The sequence below is a fragment of the Callospermophilus lateralis genome, chromosome 3, assembly GCF_048772815.1.
Source record: "Callospermophilus lateralis isolate mCalLat2 chromosome 3, mCalLat2.hap1, whole genome shotgun sequence".
Classification (NCBI taxonomy): domain Eukaryota; kingdom Metazoa; phylum Chordata; class Mammalia; order Rodentia; family Sciuridae; genus Callospermophilus; species Callospermophilus lateralis.
The window spans coordinates 65,750,999-65,773,661 of NC_135307.1; the positions used below are offsets into that span (position 1 = coordinate 65,750,999).

At 33.3% G+C, this 22,663-nt stretch overlaps 1 protein-coding gene across 3 annotated transcripts in view; it reads right to left on the reverse strand.

Moving 5' to 3' along the window:
- The window catches only part of Fut8 (fucosyltransferase 8), a 316,775-nt gene that overhangs the window by 159,822 nt on the left and 134,290 nt on the right, over window positions 1–22,663 (reverse strand). The window contains exon 3 of one of the 3 annotated variants that reach the window (XM_076848320.2): window positions 4,936–5,359. The exons of the other annotated variants lie outside the window; for them this stretch is intronic. Coding sequence (XP_076704435.1) covers window positions 4,936–5,138 — 203 coding nt within the window. The 5' untranslated portion in view covers window positions 5,139–5,359. The remainder of the gene's footprint in view (window positions 1–4,935; window positions 5,360–22,663) is intronic. 3 annotated transcript variants of the gene reach the window in all.

The following is a 22,663-nucleotide window of genomic DNA, read 5'->3' on the forward strand; positions in this document are numbered from 1 at the left end:
TAAAATATTGTCAAAAAGGGAAGGAGTATTTTCCCTATGGAAAAATAAGATATTCTAGATAACCTAGGAAACAATGGTAGGACATAGTTAAAATGCTAATTTAAAAAAATATGGCCAATCTAAATTCGACACTCAGTTAAAATAGCTTTCAGAACTGAAAGGTTAAATAATTAAGAAAATCTGTAAGAATTCATTACACTCAAAACCTGCACTATAAAAAAATAGTAAAAGCTGAAGGAAATGATTCAACATGGAAGAACTGAACTAAAGCAAGGAACAAACATTAAAAAGGCAAAACTTTACGATCAATTATAAAAAATGCTTTAAAAAATTAAATAACACTACAATGTTCAGTCTATAACTTATACTAAGTTAATATATCTGACAATAAAACCACCCAAAGTGGATGAGGTATAAAAGGTTAAGTACTATAAGATTTTTAACATTTCCAGAGCAATGAAAAAAATATTAACTTAAGATAGACTATAATAAAAATTGTATTTTATAATACCCAAGGTAACCATTGAAAGTATGTATAACTAAAATTATACTGGCAATTATATTGAAAAAAATGGAAATTAAAAAAAAAAGATTGGTCAATCCAAAAGAAAGGAAAGAAGCAAAGGACAAAAAATAGATGGGAAAAACAGGAAATTTATGATTTAAGCCCAGTAGTTACATTTAGATGGATAAGATAATCAAATGTGATAGAGGTAGCCAGACTGCACAAAAAATACTTTAAATATTTAAATTTGTATTTAAATGTTAAGGACACAATTAAAATTTAAAAGATGTATATATAATACAAACACTAAAAAAAAAAGCTAGTGTAGTGATATTGATACCAAATAAGACTTTATAGACATAAAAATATTCCTAGGATATAATGATATAATGATTAAAGGGTCAAGTCACAGAAAATCAAATAGTTCTGAATTTGGATTCATGAAACGAAAAATAACCTGAAGATATAAAAAGGACAACAGAACTGAAAGGAAATAGATCCACAACCATTGATGACGACTTTACCATGCCTCTCTCATTAGATTAACAGAACAAAAATCTTATTTATTTTTTTTTAAGAGAGAGATGGGGGGGGGGAGAGAGAATTTTTTAATATTTATTTTTCAGTTCTCGGTGGACACAACATCTTTGTTTGTATGTGGTGCTGAGGATCGAACCCGGGCCACATGCATGCCAGGCGAGTACGCAAAAAAAACTAAAAAATAAATATTAAAATTTTTAAAAAATAAATAAATAACTGACAGTAACAAGTATTACACCAAGGTCAAAAAGAAATGGAACTCTCAAGCCTTACTGGTGGGAATTTCAAAAAGTTACAGGTGCTCAAGAAAACACTGGGATCTCCTTATGGAGTCAAATATGTATTTAACAAAGGACCCAGCAATCCCACTCCTACATCTTTAACCAAGAGAAATAAAAACTTAGAGAGCAAAGATTAATGGTGGCTTTGTTCACAAATGTCAAGAAAATAAAAAGAACTCAATGCTCACAAGTGCTTGACTGACAGGTTTTTTAAAAAATACAACTGATATATGTATACAATGGAATTAAAAAGGAATAAAAATACAACTCTGCAATAAAAAAAGAATGAATCATCAATTTTTAGGATAACATTGATGTATCTCAAATACATCATGCTGAATAAGAAATGCCAGACTCAAAAAGTTATATACAGCATGGTTCTATTTATATGACTTTCTAGAACAGAAAAAAATATAGGACAACAAACACATCATCAGGTGCCAAAGTTAGGAGTGGGTGAGTGGGGACTTTATTACAAGGACAATAACAGAATTCTGAGGGGAGGTATAATTATCCTTTTAACTTGATTGTGGTAGTAATTACAACTGAGAATATCTGCCAAAACTCAGAATTGTATGCTAAAAGGAACAAATTTTACTGCATGGAAAGTATTCATCAATAAGTCAAACAAGCACACTTTGCACACACTCAAGCATGCGCGCCCGCGCCTCCCCCTACCCCCACCCCAATCCCAACACATAGGCACTTCCCATACATTGGACTTTGATATTTTAATACCTCAAATTAGAGATTTTAAAATTATCTTTCTAAATTTGTAACACTATCAAAAAAACTTGGCATATTAGATAACTGCTTTTAAAATTATTGTCCCAAATCTAAAAAATTACAGTTTAAAGCTTTTGGGTTGCTTTCCAACTCTAGTCCAAATGCTTTATCTCAAACAAATGACCCAATATTAAAGACACTGAATTAAATCCTCTATATTCTGGCTTACAAACATATTTTTCTTACAGGAAAAAGAATGATATATCAAATTGAGTCTAAAATATTAGCTGAATTACAATAGTGAGAAAAATATCCCAATGCTGATCGCTCTACAGCTCTTCCATTAATTCCCTCCCTCTAAAATGAAATTCTTTTGGATGACATTCACATGGCCCCACCAAGGAAGTCTATGGAAGGGTCTAATCAGGAGGAAATGACCAATTATTTACTGAAATTATGTGTCTATATATAAAATTGTGCTCTTTTGTTTAGTCTGTGTTTCTAAACATTTATAAATGAAATTACAGCAAGACTTATTAAGTACTTGAGCTCTAAGAAGTTGTCATCCAGGAACTACAAAGAACTCAAAAACTTAACACCAAAAAATCCAAATAATCCAATCAATAAATAGGCAAAGGAACTAAACAGACACTTCTCAAAAGAAGAACTACAGTCAAAAATATTTGAAAAAATGTTCAACACCTTTAGCAATTAGAGAAGTGCAAATTAAAACAACACTAAGATTTCATCTCGCTACAGTCAGAATGACAAATATCAAGAATACTTTGCCAAGAATACTAGTAACGATAAATGTTGGTGAGGATATGGGGAAAAGGGTACATTCATACATATTGGTGGGACTGCAAATTGTTGAAACCACTGTGGAAAGCAACATGGAGATTCCTCAAAAAAACCAGGAGTGGAACCAACATCTGACTAAGCTATACCACTCCTTGGTGTATATCAAAAGGATTTAAAAACCATCACACTTCAGTGACACAGCCATCTCAATGTTTACAGCAGCACACAAAACAGTTTCACAATAGTTAAGCTATGGAACCAATTCAGGTGTCCTTCAACAGATGAATGGATAAAGAAAATGTGGTATAAATACACAATAAAATATTACTCAGCCATAAAGAAGAATGACTCCAGGGCACTTGCCAGTAAATGGCTGGAACTGGATGTTAGGGTCCTTAAACAAGTCAAGATGGCGCCTGGCACTTTGCCAGAGGGAGTGGTTAGAGAAGTAACACCAGCGAGCCATTAAGTGTGGAGATTCCTTAATGACTGACTGCTGTATCTAGTTTATGTTAATTGAGTTAAGCTGGGTGTAATTAAGATGATGAGGATTCCTTGATGGCTGATTGATGTATCTGGATGATGTTAATTGAAACAAGCTGTGTATAATGAGTTAGGTATAAATACCTCTGCTGTCTGACAATAAAGCGGTTCTCGGTAAGTGAAATAAGCCAGTCCCTAAAAGTCAAAGGTTGGATATTTTCTCTAATATTCTGAAATTAATGCAAAATAAGAGGGCTAGAGAATAGAAGAAAGATCAGTGGAGTGGACAAAAGGGAATGAAGGGAAGGGAGAAAAATGGGATAGGGAAAGACAGTGGGAATGAATCTGGCCTAACATTCCTATGTACATATATGAGTTTACCACAGTGAACCTCACCATCCTGTACATCCACAAGATACTAATTTAAAAAAAAAAAAAGACCTATAATTGCAGAATGATCAGTACAATAGAGGGAAGGGAACAGAGGGTGGCTTGAGGATAGGGAAGGAGACATACCGGGGACTGAAATAGAACAAATTATATTCCATGCTTTTATAATTACATCAAAATGAATTCTTTTGTCATGTATAATCTAAAAGAACTAGTAAAAAAGAAATAAAAATTTTAAAATATTAAATGCTTCCACTTTTCACTCATTATTTGTTTCTCAAAAGGAAAATAACATTCAGTTCTTTATCTCTACACTTCTCTTTAGAGTCAAATACCACCTCTAATGTAAAGATTCTCAAATCTTCATTTCTAGCCTTAACAGTATTGAGAGATAGCAAGCATATAATACATGATTATCTTCATATTTAAAGTGGAGGAATTAGAAAATGTTACATAACCTTTAAACTCAGTTATTTTGAAAAAATATAGATCACCTACATAAACTTTATATTTTTTCCATGAAAATAGGAAACTTTGTTTCTCAAACAATTGATGCCTTCAAATAGATGTCACATTAGAAGCAGCAATGTTGATCATTCTCCACATTCCAGATCCAACTGTTTCATTCAATAGTGAATTTTTGTTTCTTTATTTTAAGAAGTTATAGTTAGACTAACTCAAGACTCTAAAAAGTTATAATGTCTTTGTTATAGCCCATGTGATAAGAATTTTAATATATACTCATTTAAATCATATATAGTTTGGGTTCAATTTATCAAAATTTTCACAATGCAAAAGATAACCATAAATAAAATGTTTTAAAATTAAATCGCCCAATTTTTCTATAAGATTCATATGCAAGACATGATATGCCACTATGGAGAATTCTCTATATTGAATATAAACAGGTATCATTAGTATAAAAAATACTCTATAATGGGGCTGGGGTTGTGGCTCAGTGGTAGGGTGCTTGCCTTGCATGCATGAGGCACTGGGTTTGATCCTCAGCACCACGTAAAAATAAATAAGGTATTGTTTCCATTTTTAACTAAATTTTTTTTAAAAATACCCTACATTAAGACAGTTAAATTTTTGTAAAGACATCAGTTTACAGAAATTATTGCCTATTTTCAACAGCTGAATGAGGCTTTATATCTAAAAACAAAGTACAACATTTCATTGTTCTTCCGTCAGGATTTTATAACCTACCGGAGAGATTCAGCCATTCGCCTCAAGTCTTCATTCTGCTGTTTTAAGCGTTCAAGCTTTGCCAGAATCTTGGACAGTTCTCGGCTAGAGTGATCAGGGTGGTCATTATCTCGAACCAAGTGACCACCTATATAAAATAGCAAGGTTCCCCAGGCAAAAAGAATGAGCATAATCCAACGCCAGGAACCAGTCCATGGCCGCATTTTCAGATTTTCAACTCACTTCCCTGGCTTCCTGGAGCTCAAAGAATTGAAAACATTGTAACTGTTTCTAGTAAGTGAACAGGTGAAAAGACTTCTGTTGTTTCAACACATGATGCTTCAAATTAGTCTCTCTGGTAGTCCTGTGGTGAATCTTTGAAAGAGATCCTTGTGGTGATAGGAGTAGGAAGCTTTACTGTCCTGTGCTTCATGGACTCTACATGCTGCGGAAAGAGTAAGAAATGTATTTATATTACTGAAAGTGTAATTTGGCAGACACTGAGATTAATGGAGTTAAAGGAAACACATGGGTGTTGGCTGGCCAACAGGTTGGAAGATAATCTAACCACCTAATAACAAGTAAAAAGTAAAAGCTTAAATATGCATGCTAAATCAACCACATATATTAGGGCTCTATTAGTTAACAGTTTAATTAGCTCTATGCCTAAAAGTCCTCCTAGTGCCATCATCACTTTTCCTTCTTTCAGCTGTTCAATAGTGCTTACATAGCAAGTAAAAGATTGTATCTTTGACTAATCAAAACCAAAAAATTTTCCATTAAATATTTCATACTAATATGTTCATTATTTCAAAGAAAAACATGTTCTCTGTATGAGTGAATTCATTCCTAAAATTCTCAACTCCATCCCCTCCATCTCACTGCTCAGTTGCCATTTTACCACTTAATTCTGTAGGTGACAGTTTGAATTGTCATTTTTAGTAAAAGTTCTAAAGTCAGCATGCATATTAGAGAAGCAAAGGCTATCATGGCCATTAATCACCTGGCAACTACTCCACACATTACAAGCAAAAGTTCAAATGGATCAGGCTAGATTACACTTTCCTGAAATTTATTAAAAATACCAATAATCACAACAAATCTAATCCAGTTAAATCTTTACTATTCATTTAAAGTACAAATACATACGCTTTCCCAGGTTTAGTTACATGTTTCATTTGTCATCAGTCCATCATTATTTTTAGAATTCTCTTGGAAACAAAAATTAGTTTCTCCCAAAGAATTTGTAAGCAAAAATTTAATTTAAAGCCATTTGACAATTCCAGAGTATAGAAAATAAATCATTTGTCCAGCCACAGAGTTCCTTGTAAAAGAGAAAAAAAAATAATAGTTTCTGTGGAGTTGGGGATATAGCTCAGTGGTAGAGTCCCTGGGTTTGATCTTTGTTCCCCTGAAACGGGGCGGTGGGGGGGGCATTTACTGTGTATAAGATTGAATTTGAGTAGCACATGACCACTAATTAAACAGTTACAAAAGATTAAATATTAAATAGAAAAGTTTCAAAATTTTGACAGGGCCACTATTTTTTTACTTCCAAACCTCAAATTTCATAGGTTTATAAATAACCAAGTATTCAAAGTGGAGAAAATCTCTTCAAATGAGTGTCATTGTATCACTAGTAAGAGTTCCAAAGAAGTCTCTTGAAGCATAGACTTCTACTTGAATCCTTTAGGCTCTAGACCTCTCTGGGAAAGCAATTTCAATATACATCAAGTTTCAGTAGCAAAGGAAGAGGTTTATTGAAAAAGCAAAAGACAGACTAAAGAAGATGTGTGCATGCTCAAGACCTGAGCTGTGGCACAGACCTAGGTGGGTTGTGGTTTATATTGTTTAAGAAAATTAGTATTCAAAAGTAAGGATTCGAAGTAGATGAAGTTCTTTGGAATTGGGAACTCCCTTTGTGAAACCCTGCTCAACGTTATTGTATCTAATTATATAGTTAAGGGATGTGTGAGTACATGTGTTAATCAGTCTTAATGAGCAGAAAAGTAAAGATCCATCAGGAGGTTCTTGTAGTGTGCCTGTGCAAGAAACCAGCTGGAGTTGGCTCAAGAGTATAGCCAGGGTAGGCAGACTGCTGGTTTGTCCATCAGATGCTGACAGGGTACCTGGGGTTAACCCAGTGTACCTTCTGCAAGAGGTACAGGATGCCTGAGGCAGGTGTGGAAAAACAACTCCTGCAACATAGCATATGAGTTCATGAGTTGTTTCTCCACCCCTATTTTTCCCTATTCCCCTATTCTACTCAGTAGAAACACTATTTTATTTCTACACTATTTACCATGATCTTAGTGTTGTATACTGACTAAAACATAAAAGAACTGTACTCACTGAGAACTGTTTGAAAACAGAAAGGTAGTATCCCAAATGAAAATCTGATATCTATTGTTTTAATAATATTCTCAAATCTATCAATGATACTCTTTTTTGTCAACTCCTGTCCCTTTCTCAAAAATCCTTCTCAAAACCCTATTCCTCTAATCTTAGGTATCCCAATCTATTCTTCAAAACATAAGAATAATTCATGTCTATTTCACATTTCAGGTAAAAGATCTTGTAACATGAGGTATACTTATAATTTTATGTAGAAACAATGTAGACACTCAAGAGTTTCCTGATTAAAAAATTAAAAAATGAATCCACTCTGATGACCTAAGGAATGAATTTAATTAAGTCAACAAAAACTGTTAAGAACTAACATTTGAGTTAATATTTTGTGACAACACTGAAAAATGCTATCAAACCATATGCTGAACCTATATCCCATTTAATTCCAAGCTATTATGATACGTATTAAAATTTTATCTTTCGCTTCATAGCAAAAAAAAAAATCAGAAAGACAACTATTATAAACAACCACAAAGACAGTATTCTAAAAATAAGAATAATTTATGATAAAAATAAGATGTGCTGAAAATTTTACTTGGAATTATAACAAAAAAAATTATCATGAATATTCAAAGCTAGCAAATGATATAACTTAAATAGTAACAAATGTTTATAGAAACATAAATTTTGTAATACAAAGTACTTTAGATTTTATTAAACCATTAACAAAACTACCCAGGATAAACTAGGCACAGTGAAGCATGCCTGTAATTCCAGTGATTTGGGAGGCTCAGGCATGATGATCCCAAGTTCAAGGTCAACCTCAGCAACTTAATGAGAGACTGTCTCAAAATAAAAAAAGGGCTGTCATGTTGCTCAGTGGTAGAATGTCCCTTGGTTTAATTTCCAGTTCTGGGGGAAAAAAATCCAAGATATTAATTTACTACACAATATAGCAATAATGAGATTATGAGTTGTAAAAAGCAAGAGATTATTGTAGGAGCAAAACATGGTCATTTTCTTTTTTATTTTTTTCAAAATTGCCCTGTATTTCCTCCCCTTTCCTTTCCCTCCTCCCTCTCCATCTCCTTCCACTCCACTGGTCTTCCCTATATCTTTATAAAATCCAATTCCCTCCTCCCATTTTTTCCCCTTCTTTTGCTTCCATATGGTCCAACCCTTGATTTTCTGTTTTTATTGATTTTCTTCTTATTTCACTTAGCAAGATATTTTCCAGTTCTCTTTACCAGCAAATTCTATAATTGTGAATTTCATACTAAAAATACTATGTGCCTATATTTTGATAGTATGCTGATTTTAATTCTTTTGGATAAATATCAAGGAGTGGGACAGCTGGGTTATATTGTGTTGATGTGGCTAGTCTTAAGGAAGCACCTACTGCTTTCCAGAGTGGTTGTACTAATTAGCAGTCCCAGCAACAATGTATGAATGTACCTTTCCCCCACATCCTAATATTTATTATTATTTGTATCCTTTTTTATTACTTTTTTCCATGTGTGCTCTTTTTGTACTATTTTTTTAATTTATTTTGCATTATAAGTCTTAATACACCATTATACAATAATTTATCATATCTCTGATTATATATAAGGTATGTTGACACCAAATTCACATCTTCATACATGTATTTTGTATAATGATGAGGGTCTCCTTTCACCTTCCATGCTATTCCCCTTCTCCCTCCCTTTCCCTCCCACCCCTATTCCCTATCTAGAGGTAATCTTCCTCCCTTGCTCTCCCTCCCAACCCCATTTTCTTTATTAATGACATCATTTAACTCAGTTTTTGGAGGGAATGTTTCCCAGGATTTTACTTACCCAATATTTAAAAATGGGGTCAAGTAAACCAAGTCAAGCTTAAAAATGAGTAGTTTTCTATGTAGTTTCATTAGCATGATTTTAAGATGTGGATATAGAATTTTTCTCCCTATAGACTAACCATGGTGCATGCCTGCTTACTTACCTATGATGTTTACTAACTGTTTGAACCATGCTTTCTAAAATAGAACTCCATAACTTTTGTTTAGTTCATTGACACACCCTAAGCACACAGGACAGTACTTGGCTCTAAGTAGGCAAATGAATACTTTTGTGTTTTTTTTTTAATTGGTTATTCAAAACATTATGAATACTTTTGAATGAATAAATAAGTGAATGAGAGAAGAATGCCATACATGACATACCTAGTATATCAGTGTCAACTGCATTTATACCCCATGTAAGAAATATGATTGCAGAGAAAGTACTATCATTAAGGAAAATGGTTAAAAAATAAAAACAATTCTAAATTTAAGAATTTATTTTCAACATATAGGTATATTTTCAGACCAATGAACTGATCTAAAAAGCTATAATATCAGCAACCTAATGGTTCACCTGTAAACCATGTTAAAATAATTTCTCTTTTCTTATTTTCTGCCTCTAGAATATTCACATTGCAAAGACAACAGTGTGATTTTAGACAGTCTGAGAGACATGAAAGCCACTCCTTTCTGCAATTGTTAGTGAAAGTATTTAAAATTTATTAGTAAAAAATATTTCAATATTAATTACATATGTAAACATTATCTTATCATGAGGTAATTTCTGGCAAAAATTCATGTAGCTGTATTTACCGAATTTCTTATCAGGGTGGGTTGAATTTATGCCTGTTTTAGAGTCACCTAGTACCCTTCTTTAACAGAATATTAAGGACTGAAAGGTGTCAGACTTCCTTCTGCAAATTTATTTAATTAGGAATATCCCTTTTTAAAGGTACTGAGGTTTTTAAATGGCTCACTTCTTTTGCAGTTTAGAGAAACTAAATTATTTTTGCTTAATATCTCTGGAATAACAAATAAATGTAATTTTTAAAAGTACTTCTTAAATCTGGAAGCTGGTGTATAGAATCAGTAAGATCAGGAGTTTTAAAGGAGTTGCTGTGAGGCTTAAATGAGGTTCATATACATAAAGTATTTATTAAAATGCTTGGCTCAGAAGAAGTATTAATAAAAGATAATTTTATTTTAATGCTGATAAAATGTGGAGATTAAAATTATGTGTCCTAGAATCAACAGTGCTTGTACTTAAGTCTCAGTTCTACTGTATCATGGCTAGATAACCTCACTGAGTTTCTATTTTTTTAACCTGTAAAACAGCAATAATGCACACTATTTCTTCCAGAGAACATTGGGAAAGGCTTAAATAAAATAATCTATGGGAAACATTTAGCACAACACAAAGTAAATCATTATTCAGTATATGTTAATGCTGTTACATTATTTTATAGAGCCAATTAAATTATTTATTATAATTAATATGCCATATTTGATTGTGGGCAGCTTCTAAAATAGCTTCCAACAGCTGGCACCATGGCACATGCTGATAGTCCCAGCAACTCAGGAGGCTAAGGCAGGAGGATTTCAAGTTTGAAGCCAGCCAGGTCAACTTAGGAAGACTCTATCTCAAATAAAGGGGAGCTCAAAGGAAAAGCACCCCTGGGTTGAATCCTTTGTACTGGGTGGAAAAAAAAGAAAAGCTCACCAATGATCCCTATATCCAGTATTCATGCCCTTGTGTTATCTCCTCTTGAGTGTGGGCTAGACCTAGTGACTTGCTTCTTAAATTGGATACAGAAAATTGATAAGGTTATAAAAGATTAGAAGTTGTTTGTTCGCATATTCTCTGCTTGCTCAGTCCGCTTGGTCATTCTGATACAACAAGCTACCATTCTGTGAACTGTCCTAATGAAAGGCCCATGAAAGGAAATAAGGGCAGCCTCTAGTCAATAACCAATAAAGAACTGAGATCTTCAGTCCTAAGGCCACAAGTACCTCACAAGGTTGTTAAATTCTGCCAACAACCACATGAGTGACCCTGGAATTGAACCATCACCCATCAAACTTTGAGATGACAGCAACTTTGGTACACATTTTGATGGAAGGCTTTTGCAAGAACTGAGCTAGATGATATAGCACAGCCAGATGATCCAGCTATTATGGTTTGAATGAGGTATCCCACAAAAGCTCTACTTTAATGCAGAAAATATTCAGAGATAAAGTGATTAAATTATGAGAAATGTAACCTGATCATTCCACCTCCACCCTAGTTTCAATGGACTAACCGGTTGGTAACTAAGACAGCTGGAATATGCTGGAGGAGGTAGATCACTGTGGGAGTGCTCAAAAGGGTTGGCAAGACATTCCCTAAGGGCACTCCCTCTTTCTCTCTCTGCTTCTTGGCTGCCAAGAACTGAGCAATGCTCCTCAGTTACACCCTTAAGCCACGATGTTCAGCCTCCCCACAGGCCCGGAGCTACAGAGTTGGACAACCATTGACTGAACTTCTGAGACTGTATCTTTGGGCAATTTATTATGTAGCAATAGATAATTAATATATTATATCTACCTTCCATACTAAGCTAAGGAGTCAGTCTTCAATTAATGTATTATTTTCTGTTCTCAGCAAGTTGTACAAAGCTTAGGACACACAAATGAAATTCAAGATGCAGGACAAAAGTGATTCTTAATTATATGTCCTACATATCCTGCAAATACCCTTAATAAAAACTATAAAACCAAAAAAAATTCTAGAAAATAAAGATTAAACAGGTTAAAATATCAGAATTTTTGGTTTTAATATTTATTAAACAGGGTTCCACCTCCAACCATGATGGGAAAATTGGCATAGTCTCACACATTAAAAACTAGAAAACTTTAACATATTTAAAGGGTCTGAGGATATGGCTATTGATAAAGCACTTGCCTAGCACATGCAAGCCCCTAGGTTTGATCCCCAGCATCATGAAAGGTTATTTGGGAGTTTTTTTGTTTTGTTTTTGTTTTGTTTTAAGGAAAATTGTTTTCAGATATGGAGCAATGGACAGACACATTTGCAATGCCTGAAAGAATGTTAACAATAAAGTTAATATTGATCACTGCAGCTGCCTAGGAGCATTTACTGAACATCAACACACAAAGGCATAACTCAAACAAAGCACACCCATCTTCCTCAGAAGAGAAGACAGAGATCCAAGTTCAGAATGTTTAAGGTGGGTAGAATTTGCAGGTCAATGTACTAAAGAGGATGTAGCTGTCCAGAGAAAAACCTTCAGAAATTTGTAAAGGAGATCCTTTGAGTCTTTGGCTATATACTAAGATACATATGCATACTAAGAAGTACATGCAGAGTAAGAGTTCCTGAGGCTGCTAACAGGAAAATTATCACAGGAAACAAAATTAAACATGGATAACTAAAATCTATCAGTCTCTCAGAGAGTAGAATTCCAACCAAATATAGTGAAAACACCACATAGAAAGCCTGGAGCATTCAGTAAAATCCTAATAAAACATCATAGAAGTTAGGGTTAAGCAATCAGAAATCAAAAAAATGTTTTCTGCATGAGCAAGACAACAAACATCTTAGGCTACATGGCACATATACAGGCTCTGTCATATATTCTTAATTTTTATTTCTGTTTCTTTATAACCCTTAAAAAATGTAAAGACCATTCTTAGGTCATGAACTATACAAAAACATGCTGTGGACCAGATTTGTCTCATAAACCAAAGTTTATTGACTCCAGCCCAGGAATAAATGCTATGCTAGCAAAGTCCTCAAGGGGGTTACAAATAAGATGCAAAAAAGAATCAAAATGATCCGAAAGTAAATTAACTGCCTTTCAAAATAAAATTACAATATTTTTTAAAAAGATAACAAAATATTAACAAAAATCCATATAAAATGCACATTGTTCATTAACTATTACAAAGAACGTGGCAAGAGATCATTCTGTAATGCAGAAATCCAAAGACTTGCTAAGGCTAAGGACAGAGTGTAAACACTATTAGCACCCTTAGCTCCACAACAAGAATGATGCAGCAACAGCTCACTATTGCAGTGATTTTAAATGTGATTTAGTGCAGTTAACTACTACAATAACAACAAGAAACCAAACTCAATTAGAGACTGACATATCCCTACCCCATGCCCCAATCTATGTAGACACACTCTCAAAGAAAAAGGGTACCCATGCAGATCATAAACACAATTCAACTCAGTCTTTGTAGCCCTTAATGTACAATTTCTATACTATACCAAAAAATTATGAGATTCTCTTTAAAAGCAAGAAAAGCAAACCACTCTCAAAGGCAAACATCAGAACCAGACTCAAATGAATGTGTTGGAACATTAAGATAATACATTTAGAATAATTATGATCAATATATTAAAAGAAACTCTTGGAACATTTGGGCAATACAAATGAATGAGAAATTCAGCAGAGAAGAAATGCTAAATAAACATAAAAACAAAAAGAACTTCAAAGTATCATCAAAAAATTAAAGGTGAAAACAATGAGTTTGAGGAAAGATCAATAGATATTATTCTGCATGAAACCCAAGGAGGAGAAAAAAGATATGGAATTCAAAAGCTGTGGGACAATAACAACTGACCTAAAACATGTGCAAATGGTGTTCAAGAAGGTAAGGGGAAACAGAATGAGCCTAAAGACACATTTTTAAAGATGTTAGCAAAGAATTTTCCAAAGTAAGTGAAATATAACTATAGATCAAAGGAATACAGAGAATTACTAGCAGGATAAATTTTCTTTTTTTTTTTTTTTTAATTAATTTTTATTGTAGGTTGTTCAAAACATTACATAGTTCTTGATATATCATATTTCACACTTTGATTCAAGTGGGATATGAACTCCCATTTTTACCCCATATACAGATTGCAGAATCACTTCAGTTGCACAACCATTGATTTACATATTGCCATTCTGGAGTCTGTTGTATTCTGCTGCCTTTCCTATATAAATTTTCAATGTACATAAAACTGCTGAAAAACAAGATACAGAGAGAAAACTATCAGTAACAAGAAAAAAAATATTACAGGGAAAAAGAAAGGGAACATAACTTCGTGTCAAAAACAATGCTAGTCACAACACAGTGGAACAACATCCTAAAATATCTAAGAAGGAAAAATGTTGACTCAGAATTCTATACTCAGTGAAAACATACTGCAAAAATGAGGGCAATACTAAGATTTTCCCAGAAAACAAAAAGGCTGAAAAATAAAGTTCTGTCAGCAAAAAAAAAACCTACACTATAAATAATGGTAAATGAAGCCTTTTAAAAAGGAGGAGTATGACAATAGAAAGAAATGGATCTAAACAAAGAAAAAAAGTACCAGAAATGATAAAATCCAAAAAGCATAGACATTTTCCCTTAATTTAATCACTTTAAAAGAGATAATTAAAACATGACAACCATCATTGGGCTTACAACATATATAAAAGTAAAATATAAAAGTACAAACATAAAAGGACAGGAGGGAGGAAATAGGTACTATAGTAAATTGTTTTGTTACACAGAAACTGATATGTTATTTTGAAGGTAGACTAATGACTTAAAGATATATATTGTAAGTCCTAGAGTTACACTGTCTGCATAAAAAAACACTAGCAACTAACCATATGCAACTATTTAAGTTAGAATTAAAAGTAAGAACTTATTGCCGCACATGGTGGCATATGCCTGTAATCCCAGTAGCTTGGGAGACTGAGGCAGGAGGATCACTAGTTCAAAGCTAGCCCCAGCAACTTAACAAGGACCTAAGCAACTCACAAGACCTTGTCTCTAAATAAATTACAAAAAAAGGCTGAGGATGTGGCTCAGTGGTTAAGTACCTCTGGGTTCAATTCCCAGTACCAAAAAAAAACAAAAAAAAAAAAAAAAAAGGAGGAGGAGGAGGAGGAATAATAATAATAATAATAATAATAATAATAGCGGCTGGGGATGTGGCTCAAGCGGTAGTGCGCTCATCTGGCATGCATGGGGCGCTGGGTTTGATCCTCAGCACCACATAAAAATAAAATAAAGCTGTTGTGTCCACCAGAAACTAAAAAATAAATATAATAATAATAATAATTTATCTCCTCAGTCACATTAAGCAAATAACACTTGCTCAAAAGCACATGTGTCTAGTGGGTGCCATTATAAATGCTGCAAATAAAATCTACCCAAATTGGAGGACACAGAAATTTTAAATAGATCAATATCAAGCAATGAAATTAAAGATGTCATCAAAAACCTAACAAGAAAGAAAATCCCAGGTGTTGAGAGCCACAGCCGAAGGGGCCCCAGCAAACTTTCAGACTGCCAGCTGATGATTGGCTCACAGCGGCCCCAGCAACATCTAGCTGATTGGCTCCTCTGTGGTGATGCTCATTGGGCTGTTTCCCTGCCCTTTCAGGCCACGGAGCTGCTCATTGGGGGACTTTTTGGGCTCCGCCCACACAACCCAGCCAATCGGCCTCAAGAGGAGGAGGATTGTGGGAGGTGGAGAGGCTGGTGGTGGGGGGTGTGGCTTGTGAAAAGCCGGTGGTGGGAGTTGGGCTCTGAGGGTTTTTCCTAAGGAGCTGTTTTGTTTGGCCTGTGTGGTTCTAAAAATAAAGTCAGTTTCTTTTGACAAGTGGCTCCTGAATTGTGCCCAGCCAGACTGCAGCACCCAGGATAGATCCTCAGCAGAGTTCTTTCAGACTTTCAAATAAGAACTAACACCAATCCTCTTCAAATTATTCCATGAAATTGAAATGGAGGGAACTCTTCCAAACTCATTCTATAAAGCTAGTATCACCTAGATTCTAAAACCAAACAAAGACAAATGAAAGAAAGAAAATTTCAGACCAATATCCCTGATGAACATAGATGCAAAAATTCTTAAGAAAATACTTGCAAATTGCATTAAAAACATATTTAAAAGATAGTGCAGGGGCTGGCGTAGTGGCTCAGTGGTACAGCATCTGCCTAGCATATGCAAGGCATTGGGTTATATTCTCAGCACTGCATAAAAATAAATAAAATAAAGGTCCATTGACAACTAAAAACTATTTTTTAGAAAAAGAGATAGTGCAACATATCAAGTGGCTTCATCTCAGGGGCAAACAGTTCAACATAGGTTCAACATACAGAAATCAATAAACATAATACATCACCTCAATAGATTTATAGTCAAAAATCATATAATTATCTCAATAGATATAGAAAAAGCATTTGACAAAATACAACACTTCATATTTAAAACACTAGAAAACTGGGTATAGTAGGAACATACCTCAACATCGTAAAAGCTATATATGCAAAACTTAAAGCCAACATCATTCTAAATGGAGAAGATCTGAAAGCATTCTTTCAAAAACTAGAACAAGACAAGGATGCCCTCTTTCATCACTTCTATTCAACATTGTCCTAACTAGAACAATCAGAAGAAATAAATTAAAGGGATACAAACAAGAAAAGAACTTAAACTATCTCTATTTGCTGACAACATGATTCTATATTTAGAAGAACCAAAAACTCCAGCAGAAACTCACAAATGAATTCAGCATAGTAGCAGGACATAAGATTAACATCCATAAATCAACTGCATTTCTATACATCAGTGATGAATCCACTGAAAGAGAAATTAGGAAAACTATCCTATTCACATAGCCTCAAAAAAACAAACAAACAAACAAAAAAAAAACTTAGGAATCAATCTAAAAAAGAGGTGAAAAACCTCTACAATGAAAGTTATAGAACACTAAAGAAAGAAATTAAAGAAGATCTTAAAAGATGAAAAAATCTTCCATGTTCTTGGATAAAAAGAAATATTATTGTCAAATGGCCATACTACCAAAACAGCTATACAGACTTAATACAATTCCTATTAAGGTTCTGATGACATCCTTCACAGAAAAAGCAGTCATGAAATTCATTTGGAAAAACAAGAGACGCAGAATAGCCAAAGCAATCCTCAGCAAGAAAAACTAGGAGGCATCACAATAACAGGCCTTATATTAGACTACAGAGCTACAGCAACAAAAATGGCATAGTATTCACGCAAAAAAAAAGAACAAAAATAAAAATACATGAAGACCAATGTACAAAATGAAAAATACTGAGACAAATCACATAAATATAGTTATCTCCTACTAGACAAATGAGCCATAAACATGAATTGAAGATAGCCTCTTCAATAAATGGTATATCCTCTTCAATAAATGGTGCTTGGAAAACTGGAAATCCATATGTAATAAAATGAAATTAGACTTCTATCTCACACCCTGCACAAAACTCAATTCCAAGTGGATCAAGGACCTAAGACATTAGACCAGAGACCCTATACCTACAAAAGGAAAAAGTAGGCTCAAATATCCATCATGTCAGCTTAGGAATCAAATTTCTCAGCCCAACTCCTAAAGTAAGAGAAGTAAAATCAAGAATCAACAATTGAATTGTATCAAACTAAAAAGCTTCTTCACTGCAAAGGAAACAATCAAGAATATACATAGCCTACAGAGTGGGAGAAAATTTTTGATACCTGCACCTCAGAGCATTAATCTCCAGGATATATAAAAAAACTCAAAAAAACGCCAAAAAAAAAACAAAAAAAGTACAGACATTTCACAGAACAAGAAATTTTTACAAAGGGTCAACAAATATATATAAAAAATGTTCAATATCACTAGCAATTAGAGAAATACAAAGCAAAACTACATTGAGATTTCATCTCACTAAAGTCAGAATGCCAATTATCAAGAAGACAAGTGGAAAACATGGGAGGATTAGATGAATTCTAGATAGGGAAGAGGGGTGGGAGGGGGCAGGGGATTAGCAAGGATGGTGGAATGTAATGGACATCATTATACAAAGTACATTTATGAAGACTTGAATTGGGTGTCAACATACTTTATATACAAACAAAGATATGAAAATTGTGGTATAAATGTGTATTGAGAATTGTAATGAAACAAAAAACAAAGTACATGTAAAAAGGCATGAATGGCGTGAACATACTTTATATACAGAGATATGAAAAATTATGCTCTATATGTGTAATAAGTAAGAATTGTAATGCATTCCACTGCTGTTGTGTATTTTAAAAAAATAAATCAATGAAAGATTAAAAAAAAAAGACAAGCAACAATAAATGTTGGTGAGAATGTGGGGGGAAATGTATACTCATACATTACTGGTGAGGCTGCAAATTGGGGCAACCACTCTGGAATGCAGTATATAGAGATTCCTCAGAAAACCTAGAATGAAACTGCCACCATGTGATCCAGTTATCCCACTTCTAGGTATATACCCAAAGGACACAAAATCAGCAAACAGTAGTCATGTGATGACATCAATATTCATAGCAGCTCAATTCACAATAGCTAAGGTATGAAACCAACTTAGGTACATTTCAACAGATGAATGGATAAAGATAATGTGGTACATATACACAATGGAATATTACTCAACCACAGAAAAGAGAGAAATTATGGCATTTTCCAATTAATGGATGAAACTTGGAAACTATTATGCTAAGTGAAATAAGCCAGTCCCAAAAACCAAAGGCTAAATTTCTCTCTGATATGCAGATACTGACTCAAAATGGGGGATTAGGGGTGAGGAGGCAGAGGTTGACCAGATTGGACAGGAAAGTGGGGGAAAAGGAATGGGAAAGAAAGTAGAATTAATCAGACATAACTTTCCTATGTTCATATATAAATACATGAACCAGTGTAACTCCATATCATGTACAAACACAAGAAAGGGAAGTTATACTCCATGTATGTATGATTTCTTAAAATACAGTCTATTAGCTGAGCACAGAGGATTACATTCCTTTTAAGCAAAAAGGATTACATTCCTTTTTTTTAAAAAAAAAAAGCTGTATATAATTTATATGCATAACCTAATGAGTTTGGAGATAGTATACACCTGAGAACCCATCACCAAAATCTATATCATCAACCTATCCACAATCTCCGAAAGTATTCTCTTACCCTCTTATTGTATTTTTCATTATTATCATTGATATTATTGTTATCTTTGATAATAACACTTTCTATAAGCTCTATCCTCTTAACAAATTTTTAGTATACAAAACAGTATTGTTAATTATAGGGATTATCTGTCAGGTAGATTCCTAGGATAAAAAGAAACTAGATCCTTTGACTGTTACCTACCCATTCCCCTCCACCCCCAGTTCCCAAATATAAAAATAGTTCAATCATTATATTAAAAAAGAATAGATGCAGTACCATTTATAACACTGCCAAATCGACTATTCTTAAATCTAACAAATAAGAAAATGACCAATAGTCACATATTCATGCAACTTCACTTCAATATTAAAGACAGATAATGAGTAATGTGACAATCTTCTGTAAAACCAAATGGCAGACCAAAAGTTTGTCCTGCTCTTCTATGAAGGGGTGTTGTCTATTTCATTAAAAATAAGTCAGCATTTATTTAATTAATATAAATATATGTGCCTTATACAAAGAGCAATATGTTATTATATATAAAATAGTTATATATTCGTGCCCTCAAACAAGAAAGAATACTAGCAAGAATGTATACTAAGATATGTCTTAACATGTGAACAAAATGTATTCATAAGGTTATTTGGTACAGCATGGTTTGCAATGGCTGCAAACTGGCAGAGGGTAGTGGGGGAGCACATAATTCCCTATCAATAGAGCTATGGTTGAAAAATTATGAATTAGCTTTCCAAAAATATTTTCTTATTAGAGTGACAATCAAGAGGAAAATTAATCCATAACCCAGCTGAAACAATTCCCAAAACACTAAAAATGATAACAGCAGAAAACAACTAAAACAACTAACAAAACATATAATAAGATTTAAAGAAAACAGTGTGTTCAGAAAAAAACTACATATAACAAAAAAATAGAACTTCTAGACAAAAATACCCCAAAACATCTGAAATTTTATGAAATTCTCTGGGAAGATTTAAGAACACAGTTAGGTACTCCAGAGGAAAAGTTATGGTAAAGACAGAGAAATAAAAATTACACACAGTGAGGTCAGTGAGAAAACTGCTGGAAGGGTCAACTACATGATTAACAGAGCTTAGTTTCAGATTCTGTAGTGCTTCATAACTTCACCACAACGATGCCACCTTACAATAAATATCATTATGAATACAAAACTGTTCAAGTGACAAAAGTAAATGGAAGTCATTCATCTCCTTATTAACTGAATTTAAATGTGGATTTCTAAACCTTCCCACAAAGAAAACTCCTGGCCCATATGGCTTTATGTGTGACTTCTAAAGAAGCTATAACTGCAGTTCTACACAAATTCTTCCAGAAAATAGAAAAAAGAAAAACAATAACTTGAAAGTTTCTTGCAAAGTTAAATATATAATTACCATATAATTCAACAAGTCTATTTTTACATATTTATAAAGGAAATTAAAACATGTATATAAAAGAATTGTACAAGAATGTACATGGCCACCTTATTTATAACAGCCTTCAACAAATGAATGGATAATTTATGGCATATTCATAAAATGGAATACTATTATCAGTGAAAACAAACTATGGATATGCACAACAAAGATAAATCTCCAAAACACACTTGAAAAAAGATACTAGCAACAAAAAATATACACCGTATGATTCAATTTATGTGAAGTTCTACAACAGAAAAACTAATATATAGTAATTAACATGATATTCATGCTGGCCAGCAAGCAAAAAAGTAATTTAAAAAAGGAAATGTGGCCAGGCATAGTAGTGCCTATAAACCCAGTAACTCGGAGACTAGAGGCTGAGGCAGGACAATCACGAATTCAAGGCCAGCCTCAGCAACTTAGTGAGGCCCTAAACAACTTCATGAGACCTCTCTCAAAATAAGAAATAAAAAGAGCTGGGGATGTGGCTCAGTAGCAAAACATCGCTGGGTTCAATCCCCAATACCAAAAAAAATAAAAAAGGAAAATGACAGTTACATGAAAGTATAGATTTAGAGAAAGTCATTTAAATGTATGATAAATATGGGTACATTTTACTGATGTAAGTTATACTTCAATAAGGTTGAAAAAATATTAAGAGAAAGTTTAAACTACCCCCATTTTGTGAATTTGGTTGAAAATGTCAATAAATAAATAAAAGTGGCAAATTCATTAAATGCCTAAATTGTGTAATTGCATTCTGAGTTTCAACAACAGATTTTTTTTCTAGCAAAATCATAACCACAGTACATTCTTACTTTTAATGAAAAAAATTCATTATTATTCTACAGATATGATTGACTTCAATTCAAATGTTATTGTGAAAATTATATTTTTCATACACTTCAAAGAGTGGAATAACTAGTAATATAATTTAAAAAAAAAAAAACAGAGAAACGGCTGAATCTTCTTAGTTGCTTACCAGTCTTTTTTTTTTTTTCAGAATAAATGGAATGATCACAAACATTCAAATAATAATTATTCTCTATGTTTCGACAAACAGGAAAGAACAAAAACCAAAATCATTATCACAGACTGGCTTCTTCTTGAAACAATTCTATGTAATGAACTGAAAAATTTTAACAGAAAAATAAAATAAATTTAATGAATCTTTTAAATACATTCTCCTTTGATTGTGATTCATTTTAAAATTGAGTATGGCTACAGAATTTATTAAACTTTCTTATTACCCAATATACCTATAAAGAAAAACAGTAGTTTGTAAAGTTGTTTATTAATGTAAGGTAAAAATAGTAACAAACAAAAATGGCCCTTTAATGCTGGTGAAATCAACTTCTGTTTTATATAAAAGCATTTGGTGAAATCAATTGCACTGAAATGTAGGAAGCCGAGAAAGCAAGACGAAAAGTGGAGAAGAAAATTTTCTTACAGTTCCTATCAAAATTATGAAATTCAATTTTCATTCATTACTTACGGGATCTATCACACTTTCACATTTATTATTAGTAGGGTCGCAGAATATGCACATGAAAGTTTAAAATGCCAGGCATCTTGAATATATGAGTATGAAATATTTATTAATTCTTGGAAACCAGCCAATATTTTAGAAATTGATGATATTCCTAATAATGAAGTAAAAACACATAATCACATTAATGAGGTTTCCATCAGGAGCATCTCATTCATCTTAACCATTACACACGATAACACATCCGGCTGTGTTTACCAACATAATTAATTTATAATATTCAAGCAGACTTAGAAATCTAGTCTAGGGCTGGGGATGTGGCTCAGGCGGTAGCACGCTCGCCCCATGTGCGTGCGGCCCGGGTTCAATCCTCAGCACCACATAACAACAAAGATGTTGTGTCCGCCAAGAACTAAAAAATAAAATATTAAAATTCTCTCTCTCTCTTAAAAAAAAAAAAAGAGAAATCTAGTCTTACCATATGTACCTTCAGCCTTGAATAAATTAATACTGCCCCAAATCGTTTTTTTAATAAAACCAGGAGAGACATATACTTGACCATTTTCTCTGGCTGTGTGTACAAATATGCTTGCACACATATAAATATACTTTATTGGCACCACAATATAGCAGAAAGAATAAGCCTTTCAAATCAATCATGGGCTATAAT